The 13,180-nt window shown below is 51.8% G+C and overlaps 1 protein-coding gene across 1 annotated transcript in view; it reads left to right on the top strand.

Annotated features, from left to right (window-relative positions):
• Upk1a (uroplakin 1A) overlaps positions 1-1,507 on the top strand; it is a 10,715-nt gene extending 9,208 nt beyond the window's left edge. The window contains exons 7-8 of the mRNA XM_055594696.1: positions 737-820; positions 946-1,507. Coding sequence (XP_055450671.1) covers positions 737-820; positions 946-990 — 129 coding nt within the window. The 3' untranslated portion in view covers positions 991-1,507. The remainder of the gene's footprint in view (positions 1-736; positions 821-945) is intronic.
• The last annotated feature ends 11,673 nt before the right edge of the window (positions 1,508-13,180 follow it).

Below are 13,180 nucleotides of genomic sequence, written 5' to 3'. Positions count from 1 at the left end.
GCGGCCGCCGCTCACAGGGACGGGCGTCTTCGTCCTCCCCCCCCCCCCCCCCCCGTACCTGTGGCTACAAGTCAAGCTGTGAGGTCGGACTTGGAGGGGAGGTGTCCCGGGGCGCCCCCTCACCAAGGGTGGACTAGAGCGGTCTGTTCTCAAGCTGCAGTCCATGAATCTTTTTCCCATGGTCGCCTCAGAGTCCCTGCATTGGCTCTCCATGCTGCCACTTAGCAGGCTGTAAAACCGAGGCGCAGAGAACCGGAATCACGCCTGCGTTCTACCAATAACAAAAGAGCAGAGCTAGCCCCGGACTTGCTTGCATCTGACAGGGGCCATGTGCTCTGGGCCTTTGCTCTCAGCCGTTTCCTGGCTGGAACGGATCCAGGAAGGTGACCCTGGTATAGGGCTCTGGCCTTGCTCATCCTGCTCTCTACTGAGCAGGTATCAGGAGTGGATTTCAAACCCTCGGGGTTTGTGGGTAGCACAGAAAGCCAGGCTGAATATAACCACGTTCATACTGACAGCTGCCACCTGAAAGCCACCGCCCACTCCAGGGCTGGGTTCCAGAGCAGCACTCTCCTGGCTAAGAGTCTCAGGAGGAAGGCATGGCCATAATTCCCATCGCACAGATGGGAAAACCAAGGCAGAGGGAAGAAAGGGACGCCTCCCAGGGCACAGGTGACTCTGTCACCCACCAGCCTCCTGCGGCTTTGCCCCAAGCCCCTGCTGTCCCTCTCTGCAGGGTTGCTTCGAGCACATCGGCCATGCCATTGACAGCTATACGTGGGGTATATCGTGGTTTGGCTTCGCCATCTTGATGTGGACGGTAAGGGGTGTGGCGCCTGTGGGCTGTGGAGGAGGCAGCCGTGGGTGTGCGGGATGTGGGTGTGGGTTTGGGGGAGACACGAGGGTTAGGGCGAGAGTACCTCATCATACCATTTGCCCACCCAGCTCCCCGTGATGCTGATAGCCATGTATTTCTACACCACTCTCTGAGGAGCAAGGGGACACCATGTGTGCGCCTCAGCCCGAAGCCCTGCCTCTCTGCCTCACCGGGGCCTCCTCAACCTCCTCCCCACCCCACCCCACCCCTGTGTACCTCAGCCACAACCCACCCTGTCCACCTCCCTCCATTTCCCTTCTGGCAGTTCCAAAATCCCTTTATAGGTGTAGGAGCTGGCCTGGACCCTCGCTGTGCCCCAGGCCCTGGATTTGTGTCCCTGGACCCCCTTGGCCCTGTTTCATTTGGCTGATCTGTCGACAACAAAATGTCCTGTCTTCGGAGGCTCTTTGCTGCTCCTAACAACCCATCATGCACCTCTGTGGCTTCCAGAACTTCTTGCAAGTGTAGCCGCCGTTGCTCGGTAGTTTGTACCGGTAGTTTGTATCTGACAGACCAAGGCTGCTGGAAGAGGAGGGACACATTCTGCTCTGGTCATTGTGGGGTCGCCATCATCACCCAGCTGTCTGAGCAGGGCTGGAGATCTAATAAACACTGGCTGGCTGAAGTTGCCGATGCGTCTGTTTCTGTTCTGTCTGAGACGGGGTCTTACTCTGAAGCCCAAATTGTCCCTGGAATGTATATGTAGCCCAGGCTAGCCTTAAGGCCAGGGGGCAGCCCACTGCAGCTGCCTCCCTGGGGAGAGGATTACCGGTGTGACTCCTCTCTCTGTCCCCACCTCTAGAATGCTGGTATTCCAGGCATGCAGCATTCCACCCAGCTTTCTTTTGGGGACAAGGGTGAGTAAGACTTCAGAAGGAAGTGGCGGAAATCCAGCCGCCTGGATGAGGCATCACTCGGGCTATATCAGCTCTCGCCATTGATTCAAAATGGCTGGCTTCAGGCGTGTCTGCCTGGAGGAGTCCAGCATTGGGTTTCCGGTAACTCTCTTTACTCAGACAAGCTTTCTCTGAGAACTTCAGACTTAAGGTCTCTCTCTCTTTTTTTTTAATGTAGTCCAGGCTCGTGTGTGTGTTTGTGTGTGTGTGCGCACGCTCGAACTCACTTGTGCACACACACTCAAAGGCCAGGGGAGACCAGCTGTCTTTACCTTCTTCCCCTATAGACCTGGTCTTCCTGAACCAGGAGCCAACGTTTTTCTTTTTTCAGGCTAGACGGGCGGGCCAGCAAGCCCCATCCTCCCTTCTCTGCCACATCCGGTGCTGGAGTTACTAGCTTTTTAAATATGCGATCTGAGCCACGTGTAGTAGCCCACACCTGTAGTCCCAGCGCTCAGGGAGGCAGAGGCAGAGGCAGGCAGATGTCTGTGAGTTCAAGGCCAGCCTGGTCTACAAAGTGAGTCCAGGACAGCCAGGGCTACACAGAGAAACCCTGCCTCGAAAAACAAAACAAACAAAGATACATATCTGAATTCACTTAAAAAAAAAAAAAAGAAATAAAAGGAAGACCACGGGTGGTGGGAGAGAGAGTTTATTGTAGATAAAAGGGAGAGCATAGCCTGAGGCAGAGACATCTGAGAGAATCCAGAGTGAACGTGACCCTGAGCCTTGTGAGGAGAGGAAGAAAGGGGAAGGGAGATGGGGGAGAGAGAGGAACCAGGTTCAGCAGCGAAGAAGGCAAAAGGCAAAAAAAGGAGCGGGTACTCAAAATGGCTGGATTGTGTAGGGAAGAATTGGGTGGAGAAATTTAGGCTGGTCTCCCAGCCATACCTGTAACAGTTAGGGACTGAGGGATGCTGGGAGAACCTGGCTGTCAGGTCCCCTTTGATACATTCAATAGGCAGCTCAGCCTTGTGTCCCAAGGTTTGGTCCTCTTTACCAATTGCACTAGCATCACACTTTTTTTTTTTTTTTTTTTTTTTTTTTGAGACAGGGTTTCTCTGTGTAGCCCCGACAGTCTGGAACTCACTCTATAGATCAGGCTGGCCTCAAATTCACAAAGAGGCCTCTGCCTCCTGAGCGCTGGAGATATGCGTCACCACGAGTAGCTTCCTATCAGAGTTTTCAAAACACCAGATAGGTGTGATAAATTCCAGGTTTTAATAAATGAGAAGGGGCTCTGCCAACTGGCTGAAGTAGCTTCTCCGCAGTCCCCAGCATGAAACTTGTCTCTTCCAACTCTAGGCACATGCTCGACTAACCTGAAATGGAGGCGTTCCATGCGAATCTGCTTTGAAACCAGGTGTCCTCCCGAGCAAGCACACTGTGACTTAGTGTATAGCTGGGATTCTCTGGGAGAGGCGGCCCTGAATTCTCACCAGCACCCCCCCCCAAATTGTCTGAGCCTCACTGTGTCCATCTGTGAAATGGGGATTATAACAGTCCCTGTCGGACCCCGTTGCTTTCTGCTTTTTACTATTTTTTTTAAAATTTATTTACTTATTTATTTTTTGAGACAGGGTTGTCTCTGTGTAGCCCTGGCTGTCCTGGAACTCACTCCATAGACCAGGCTGGCCTGGAACTCAGAGATTCCCCCGCCTCTGCCTCCATAGAGTGCTGGGATCGAAGGGTGTTTATATTTATTTAGAGACGGGGTTTCTCTGTGCAGCTCCGGCTGCCCTGTAACTTTGCACACTCAGAGATCTGCCTGCTGGCCTCCGCCTCTTTTTGAGTTGTCGGGGTTGAAGGCACAGGGGCTCTATCACCACCAGGCAGCTTTTGCTAATTTTTTAGATGATTTATTTTATGTGTATGACTGTTTTGCTTGCATGTATGCTTGTGCACCACCGAATGCAGTCCCCATGGAGGTCAGAAAAAGGTGTCGGGTCCCCTGGAACTGGAGCTGCAGATGGTTGTGAACCACCATGTGGGTCTTCTGGAAGAGCAGCCAGTTCTCTTAACCACTGTGTGTTATGACTCAGGAATTTTCCTTAACCCACTGGTACCAGATGGAATACAGAAAAAAGGTGTGTGTGTGTGTGTGTGTGTGTGTGTGTGTGTGTGTGTGTGTGTGTTGACACACACCTATAATCCCAGGACTCGGAGAATGGTCGCTGAAGCATCAGGAGTTCAAGGATTCCAGCAAATCAGCGGCCAATCTGGGCTACATGAGGCCCTATTTCAAATAAAACAAAACCAAACCCAAAGAGAACAGCAAAGAAAAGAACAGACTGGATTGGGCACGGTGGCACACTGTGGTTTTTCCAGAACTTGAGAGATCGGGTGAGGATGGAGGGTGGAGAAGCAGCTGCCGACCATCCCCAGTCCTGCTCTGCTACCCAGGAAGACCCGTCCATCCCAGCAGAGAAGAACCAAGGAAGCCAAGAGCTGGCATCACATGGAGGTTTTTTCCTTTACTCCTTAGATATTTACATTTCCAATAAAAAAAGAAAAGCTTTTGCATGGCTGCTGGGGATCTGAACTCAGCTCCTTAAGACTGAGCAACCAGCCTTTTACCCACTGAGCCATCTCTCCAAGTCTCAGACATTTTGGTTTTAAAATCTTAAAAAAATAATGCCACTGCTGTTGTGCAAAATGTACACAGAGGAAAGAATTGCTCTGCCAAGCATTTCTGAACTTGCCCTAAGCATCAGACAGGCCGGGCCTTGCTGTGTTTGGGAGCTTTTTGGCAGAACTGGCCTCTGGGGGAGGGGGTCAGGTGGGCAGACCCCCTTTTCTGTCCCGGGTGTGCCACCACCGTGTCTGGCTCCTCCTGTCTGCATACCCTCGAGTGGCTCAGCTGGACTGACAGCAGTGTGGCCTGATGGAGACAGCCTGGGCTGGAAGGACAGGTTTCTCCTGCCTGGCCTCTTGCCCAGTGACCAGTGGGTAAGAGGGAAGCAGACAGGCAAGGGCCAGGTCAGAACAGGGACCATAGAAAGGACAGGAGGCCATCTGGTGTCTTCTTCTCGCAAACCTCCGGCTGCACTGTCCCTCCATCTCTAACCAGCCAGGGCTCGCCAGTGCCCAGGGCACATGGTCTAGTTCCTCCCCTGTTGGCTCTGTCCCTTGCCATTTCCCCATGCTTATTTCTTTCCCGGCCCGCTGAGCATCTCAGGTGAACTCACACAATGGAAAGAATAATGTAATGGTACATAGCAACCTAGCAGGGCACAGACCATTTTTGTTTCCCCCATGAAAAGGAAATTAGGTTTTTGAGAGTGTTTTGTTGTTTGATTGTTTCACTCAAACATAAAACAATTTACATTTTTACTTTACACAACCAATTCTACTTCTGTGAACCTATCCTTGAGTGTTCACTTAGAAGTCTGTGCAAACACATATTCACAAGGCGAGGTGAAAAGCAGTAACCAGCCAGGTGTGGCAGCACACACCTGTAATGCAGGATGCAGGATCCAGGTAGGAGGGCCAGGAAGTCAGCTCCAGTCTGGGCTACCTAGGGAGTCTGAGGCTACCTTGGGCTACACAGAGACCCAACAAATAGTGGGGCCCCTGTGGTGGTGGTGCATGCCCTTAGAGGCAGGAGGATCTCCGTGAGTCTATGACCAACTTGGCCTACACAGTGAGTTCCTGGATAGCCAGGGCCACACAGAGACAAACAGTGCTCTGAGCTGTGAGGACCCAGGAGAACACAGATCAGACCTTGCTGCTCGCTCTCTTTATAAAACTTACTTTCAAAGCAGGATGTGGTGCTACTCGCTGGTTATCCCAGCACTTGGGAGGCTAAGACAGGTGAGCTCAAGTTTGGAACCAGCTTGGGCTACATAACAACACCCTGACTCTCATTTTAATAAAAGGAGGGGGGATGCTGGGCCATGGTGGCACACACCTTTAACCCCAGCACTCAGGAGGCAGCGGAAGGCAGATTTCTGTGAGTGTGAGGCCAGCCTGGTGTACAGGACAGCTGAAGCTATAGAGAGAAACCCTATCTCCGCCCTCCCCCCCAATGTGTGAGGTGGATCTAGGGTGGACAGCTCATAGTATAACACTTGCCCAGTGTGTACAGAGGCCTGGACCGTCAGTAACACAAAACCAGGAGACATGTGGGCCGGTCTGCTGGCCCTGTGGGTAGAGGGCTTGTCCTGTGTGTGAGTACCTCTCTGCTGCTGTGATACAGCATATGAGTGAGGGAACTTAGAGAAGAAAACATTTATTCGGGCTTTTTGTTCCGAGGGATAAGATTCTCTCACAGAGGGGAGACAGTTGGCCGGACCAGGAAGCTGACACATCACATCTCCAACTAAAAGGTAAAGGAAGATGGGAGGAGAGATGTTAAATTCCCAAAGCCGGGCCCCACCGCTGTTCCCTCCGAAAAGCCCCACCAACTGAGGGAGGACAGGGATTCAGTGCCTGAGCCTACAGGGGACACTTATCATTCAAAACACCACAGCATGAAAGTCTGACAACTGAGTATGATCAGGGAGCAGGACTCACAAGACACACGCGTCAAAGGCACACCCCCGTGACCAGGACCCAGCCCCGCCCATTCACCCACAAACAGCAGCAGGTGGATCCATTGATAAAATTACTGCTTTTATGACCCCATTACACTTCGGTAGTGCCACCAGCTGGGGACCAAAGATTACACTCTTCCTGGCCTCGTTTATTTATTTATTTATTTATTTATTTATTTTTGAGTGTAGCCTTGGTTGTCCTGGACTTGCTTCTGTAGACCAGGCTGGCCTCGAATCAGAGCTCCGCCTGCCTCTGCCTCCCCAAATGCTGGGTTCACAGGTGTGCGCCACCACATCCGGCTTTTGGTCCTCATCCTTAACCATCTTGGGAGAAATAAATCTTTTTCTCTCTTTCTGAGACAGGATCTGGTTATGCCGATTCTTCAGATCCAAGTCTAAGATCCAAACACTCAAAACACCCCTCAAACTGGGGAGCCTCTGCTCAGTGGATATGAGCACATGTTTTACAGTCAGGAGGACCTGAGTTCAAATCCCCCGAGCCCTTCGTAAAAAGCCAGTGGTGGTAAGCTGTGCCTTAACCCACCTGATAGCGGGTGGGCATAGGGGGGTGGGGCAGGAGCGCTGCCGGGGTTTGCTAGCTGGGAGCCTAGATCTAGCAGCAGTGAGAAACTTTGTCCCAAGGGAAGAAGTTGAGAGAGCAAGGACCTCTAACATCCTCCTAGGGGAGCTGGTGGTGGGTGTGGATCCAGAAGGATCAAAATATCCATGTACAAAATTCTGTTTTTAAATTTATTTTCCTTTATTTTTATGTGCACTGATGTTTTGCCTTATATGTATGTATGAGCGCATCAGATCTTGGAGTTACAGGCAGCTGTGAGCTGCCATATGGGTGCTGGGATTTGAACCCAGGTCCTCGGGAAAAGCAGTCAGTGCCCTTAACTGCTGTGCCATCTCTCCAGCCCCCCCCCCGAAATTCTTAAAGAACTAACAAACGTGTATTTTAAAAGAGACAAGTCATAATAAAAATTATAGCAAGAACGACAACAAAAGTCACGACTCCCCATTTGTAGATAAGGGCAAATCAGACCCTATTACACACCCACTGTGTAATAGGACCAACTGTGTTTAATCATAACGCAGTGTTTTGTTCATTTGTCTCTCGGACAGCACCTGGACACGCGGCTCTGACCGGTCCCAGACTAGAGTCTCCTTCAGTTCCCCAGGGCTGGGATTACAGCCGGAACTCCCGTCGCTCTCCCTCAAGCCAAGGCAGCTCGCAGGCCGGACTGTCAGGCGAACAGCGACTGAACCTGCGCGGCTGGGACGGCGGCTCTCACCTCTGTGACCCTCAGAGGTCATCCCCTGCGCAGGCCGACGTGCACAGCGGCGGAGGGGCCGGGGCCGCCGCTGCTCGGGGCGGTGCTGCCTCTCCTCGGGGTGCTCACCCGGCTCGTCCCCCGGCAGCCCGCGGGCAGGCCTGGGGATTGGAGGCGCGCCCAGCTGCTCAGGATCCGGGCCGGCCATCAATCAACCGCCGGAGCCGCCTCGGGGCCAACCGGAAGCGGCAGCGGCAGCCGGGGCCCGCCTCCTCGAGCGCGCCTTCCAGCCTCGCAGGCTGCGGCGCGGGGCCGGCCCGTGCGTGACCCGGCCCGGCTGGTGCCAGGCCGCCTCCCTGGCGAGATGCGGGGCCTGGTGGTCCCGGGCGCTGGGGCTGGCTTTGGAGGGTCTTCCAGCTCAGCGCGGTGCCCCCGACAGTCCCTCCCTCCTTCCCCTCACTTTGTTAGTGACCAGGCAAAGCAGCCCCGGCCTTTTCCCTCATCCTTGGGTTGACCCACGGATGAATTTATGGGTAATTTAGGCTGCAGTCACGATGCTAATAGCCCATCTCCATTTTCTTTCCTTTCATTCTTCGCCTATCCCAACTTATACGTTTCAACTCTTTTTTTCTTTGACAGTTTGAGTTCAGTTTATTTTTAGGGTTCTGGAGGAAGGAAGTCATGCTAATGATTGGACCCATTTCTTATTTTCTAAATGTAATTACTTTGATTTTTTTTTTCCACCGCCCTGTTAACACTACTCAAGACACAATTTTCAGTAATCAATGATTCAATGTACATTCAGTGAAAAATGTTTTATTGGTTTGACAATGTCTCCATAGCCCACAGCTTCCTGAAAAGCATGATGTCGTTTTGTTTGTTTGTTTTCTGAGATCTTGGACATTATGTTGATTCCATGAGGCTTACTTTATTGTTTGAGAACACATTCTGTGGTCGTAATTGTTTTCTGTGTAGAGATATGTCTGAGGAAACAGGATACGTATTTAAATTGATCTACGTGCAATGGGCATGGAAAATCCATGGGTATTGTCTATTAGTGTTTGACAAATATAAGCTGGATAATGTTTTTTTCTTCCCTTTAGTGATGAATCCTTTCATATTTTTTCAAAATATAATTATTTTGTGCCATTGACAAATGGAAACATATTGAAATATCAAAATAACAAAAGTGTGACTTGCTCACGAGAAGGCTCAGTGGTCCTGCGCTTTCAGAGGACCCAATTTGGTTCCAGCACCTACAGCAGGCAGTTCATAACTGTCTGTGACCCCAGTGGATCGGACACCTCTGTCTCCTGAGGGCACATCCTCAGAGACAGGGGGAGAGGAAGAGAGAGACAGGGAGGGAGGGAGAGGGACAGAGAGAGAAAGAGAGAGAGAGAGAGAGAGAGAGAGAGAGCGGGAGAGGGCGGTGATATAGTCTCATTAGGTAGTCCTGCATGACCTGGCACTTGTTAGAACGAAGCTGGCATCAGACTCCTAGAGATCCAGGGTGAAAAATAAGTCTTAAATACAAACAAAGAAACAAAACTTTCCTTTATTTTCAGATAAACTTTTACGGTACAAACTGGACCTGTGCAGTAATGGACCCTTCCCAGAGTGTCTACCCCAAGCGGTGTGTGTAGCCTTCCTAAGAGAGCCTCATCCTTCCTTTGCTGGAGCACACACCCTTAGAAACTGTTTCCACGCTCCCCTCGTCTGCTGCAGAAGATAACTCTTTCTCCCTTCTTTATGTCTGGCCATATTTATTTGGACTTTGCGCTCACCAAGACGGCAAACTCTTTCTTAGATTACGTCTTCCCTGTAGATTGTTAATTCCCGCGCATTGTAGGGGGTTGAGAGGAAAGCTTGAGTTTTCAGCTTGGAGGTGCCCAAATAGCAGGGAACAAACAGGAAAGACACTGGTTTCCTTGAGTTCGTTTCGAAGGAGCCTCCGAGGCCATTAACAATGGCAGAGAAAGGTCGGTAGAGAGGGCAGAAGGCGGCAAAGCCCTGTAGCCAATCCACACGGCGGGCTAGTTGACAACTCATGACGTCTCAACTTCACACCTCGCCGCTTCCACCCGCCCGGGGCCAATCAGACTCAAGGCCCGAGTTCTGCGGCCAGTCAGCTGCAGTGAGAAGCCACTTGCTTCCCTGGCTGGTCGGTACCCAACTGGCACCGCTAAGACAAGAGCAAAGCCGGCGCTGCAGCCAATCAGCGTCCGCCTCGGGATCAAGCATGCCGACGCTGAGCACGCGCGCTGGTGGCCTCGAGCTCCCGGCCTTGCGTTGATCCCCACTTTGTAACGGCCGCGCCGGCCTGCCCTGCCCTCGGAGGAGACCAAACTGGTGAGTGCTATGGCGTTTCTTCCTTTTATTTCTTTGCTAGTGGGCCTAGCTTCGGTGGGCGTGTCCTGGAGGGATCAGGTCAGGTGTCTCTTGGTCACTCTTGCGCCCAGGCTGGGCAGAAGGCCGGGCAGCATGCCCTCTGACTTTGGTCGTGGTCCCTGACGCCAGCCTATGCTGAAGTGGGAAAACTGGGAGCCACCAGGTCGGCCTGGCCCTGGCAACTGGAGGGAGAGGCTGTGGTCCACTGGTGTGCACGTGGAGAGGAGTTTTCGGGGGCGGGGGGGGGTCTTTGGACCCACTTGGACCGGAGTGGGTGTTCATGAGGTTGAAAGCCAGCTGGGAAACCGTGAATGGCCGTTTCCCCCGGCTGCGGAGAGGGTGGCCTTCCCGGCTTCCGGGTGAAGCGCACTCAAGGTTTTCAGCATCGGGTCCAGGGTGGACAATGCAACCAGGATGTAGGGCCAGTGGTTCTCTAGAGGATCTGGGGAGAAAGCCTCTACCTCCCAGACAAGCCTGTCGCCCAATAGGAACCGATACTTCCCTGATTGGATCTTTTCGAAATCCACCAGTTGTGCTGGCCTGCGGGAAGCTTTGTGACATCCCCTGTGTTTTGGCTTTTCGAGACAGGGGCTTGCTATGTACTTCTAGTCTGGCCCCCACCTCGTGGCCTTCCTGCCTCGGCTTCTGCAGTGACGAAGTTATAAGCATGGGTTCCCACTCCTGGCTCCCTGATCGTTTTTTGCTTTGCTTTTGACTCGTGGGGGCAGCGTGTTGGGGCGGAAGTTCACTCGGCCGTTTAGTGGTGTTAAGGTTTTCAGGGTACTTGTGGGGACAGCCAGGATGTAGCTCTGGAAGACAGCTCCATGACTGGGCTTCTGTGGGCTGTTTGCTCTTGAAAAAATCGTAAGGAAGTGTGTGCACATGTGTGTACCGCAGAGGGCTAAACGGACAGCAGAGATGATGGATGGGGATATTCGCCTGCTCAGGCAAGGGCTGCGGGACAATGGGTGGGGTCTGTGTTGTTATTCACCCATATGTAAAATGGTGTGCGTGTCTGAAATGTTCCACCGGAAGGGCTGCAGTGTGTCTGGATGGTGAGATCCCAGGAGGCTAAGGACCATCGGAATAAAGGACGCTCCAGTGCTATGTACGGATTCTGGGCAAGACCACAAATTACCCATTTTTTCCTGCTCTTGCTGTGGGTCTCATATACTGAGCTGCGCATCCATCGCCAGTCAACACAGAATCTCAAGTGTGTCAGTCTGTTCACGGATAGTCCACGCTCAGGAGTAGATATTGAGGCCCATCTGGACCCGGGGTGTGGGCTCAGCATCATCTGGTCCAGTAAACTCTGGGCTCTGGATTCCCAGAGTATACTCGAGAGATGTGTTTGTGTCTGCGTGCACTTGATGGTCTGGGACTCTTCAGCCCAAGGAGGCCAGAGTGGGCCCTCTGTTTAGGTTTGCATGAATATTGATGTTTAGTACTCATCTGGAAGCAGTCCTGCCTAAAGAGGCTGAGGATTTGGAGAGAGTTTAGCGGCAAAGCAAGGCTGCAGAAGGGCTTATGACGATGCCGTGGTGCCTGTGTTTTTGACCAGCCCGAGTTCTTTTGTCACTTCATCCGCCATAAAAGGTGTGCCCTCCCAGGGTCTCTCCAACCCGGCTCTGCCCCCTTGGTAGGGACTGTATTCTCTTCTTGGGTTAAGGCGCGTGCCCGTGCCGGGATTTTTTTCTTTCCCACGTGCTGGTTTAAGGGAAGAAAGGAACAAACTCACCAGAGGCGTCTCTCTGCTTTGGAATGTGTGGGATGTGCTTGACCCCCGTGAGCAGCTCAAAAGTTCCTCTCAGATTTGGATAATTGCTCTTAACACATGCGGACAATGTGGGGAGTTTGGGGACCTTGGTTTGGGGAAAATGTACCCCTGGGACGATTTCTGTTCTAACACAAATTTTCTAAACTGAATTCTGTTCAGCTTGGCTTGTGGAGGGGACTCAGTACTGTAAACACGTGGGGCAAAGGAACATATAGTGAGTGATGATTCACACCTGTGATCAACGCGCTTGGGAGGCCAAGGTGGGAGGGTTGACAGGCCAGCCTGGGCTCCACGGTGAGATCCTGTCTCCAGACAGAAGGCGGGGGGGGGGACGACAAAAAGAGTACATTTTCCATAAAACAACCACTCCTGTCCCATTGTGACAGTCTAAGTTTAATGTAATATTGGGGTAGACTCAGTATTTGTATTACTGTGATGACACTTATATTAAGCTGGGTTTTGCCTTACAATCAAAAACTTTGATTTTTGCATCTGGGCTGTGTGTACTGAGCATCTCACACATTTTCCCTTTATTGTCTCATTGGCCAGTTCTATTAGTAGGAATAAAAAATGCCAGACCTCAAATTTGATTCAGTAATATGGGTATTAAAGAGAAGAGAGAAAGCATAGCGTGATGGCTCACTCCTAGAACCCCTAGCATTTGGGATGCTAAGACAGGAAGATTTTCATGAGTCTGAGGCCAGCTGGGTTACAGAGTGAGTTCCAGGCCAGCCTGGGCCATAGACCTTATCTCGAAGAACAAAAACTAACAACAAAATAGTGAGGCTCCTTTTCCTACACGAATCGTATGTCCAAATCTATGCGGATTAGCCTCTGGGTGGACACAGGGTGTGTCCTCCAAACCTGTGATTTCCTTGACTCTACGCCAGGAAGGTGACTGCAGATGATGGTCCCAGGGAAGCAGAAAATGGAGACAGTTTTTGTGGTTTCAGACAGAGGTTAACTTCAAATTTATGGACCTCCTAGCTTGGCTTCCTGGGCCAGGATCACCATGAAGCGCCATTTTTCTTGGAGGTGGGAGATACTCCAGGAACAGCAAGTCAGGCTAGAAATCAGAGGCCAGCTGCAGCAGGTTAGTTAGTTTGGGAAAGGCTCAAACCTGAAACTACCCTTCTGGAGGAGCTTTGTCAGGAGAGCGAACCTAACTACCCTGGGGACATGACTAGGTCTTGAAGTGGGAGAGCATTATGAGAGATAAAGCCTTGTACCCAGGGGTAGCATGCAGAGGCCCTGAAGAGAGAGAGCGCCTTCCTTCAAAATCCTGGAGAGGTACTTCATTAGGAGCGAGCCTCAGTGTGCAGCGTATGGGGGTCCTGAAGAAAAGCCATCTGGTCCTAGATTTTCGGACGTGGATAGGTTTTCATGAGGTAGCAGGAAGTTCCAACCATGTGATTTAGTCTAGCATGGTC

The sequence above is a fragment of the Psammomys obesus genome, unplaced genomic scaffold (genome assembly GCF_907164565.1).
Source record: "Psammomys obesus unplaced genomic scaffold, mPsaObe1.curated_primary_1811, whole genome shotgun sequence".
In the NCBI taxonomy this organism is placed as follows: domain Eukaryota; kingdom Metazoa; phylum Chordata; class Mammalia; order Rodentia; family Muridae; genus Psammomys; species Psammomys obesus.
The sequence above is the reverse complement of the archived record's forward strand: the minus strand, read 5'-3'. Positions and strand labels throughout refer to the sequence as shown.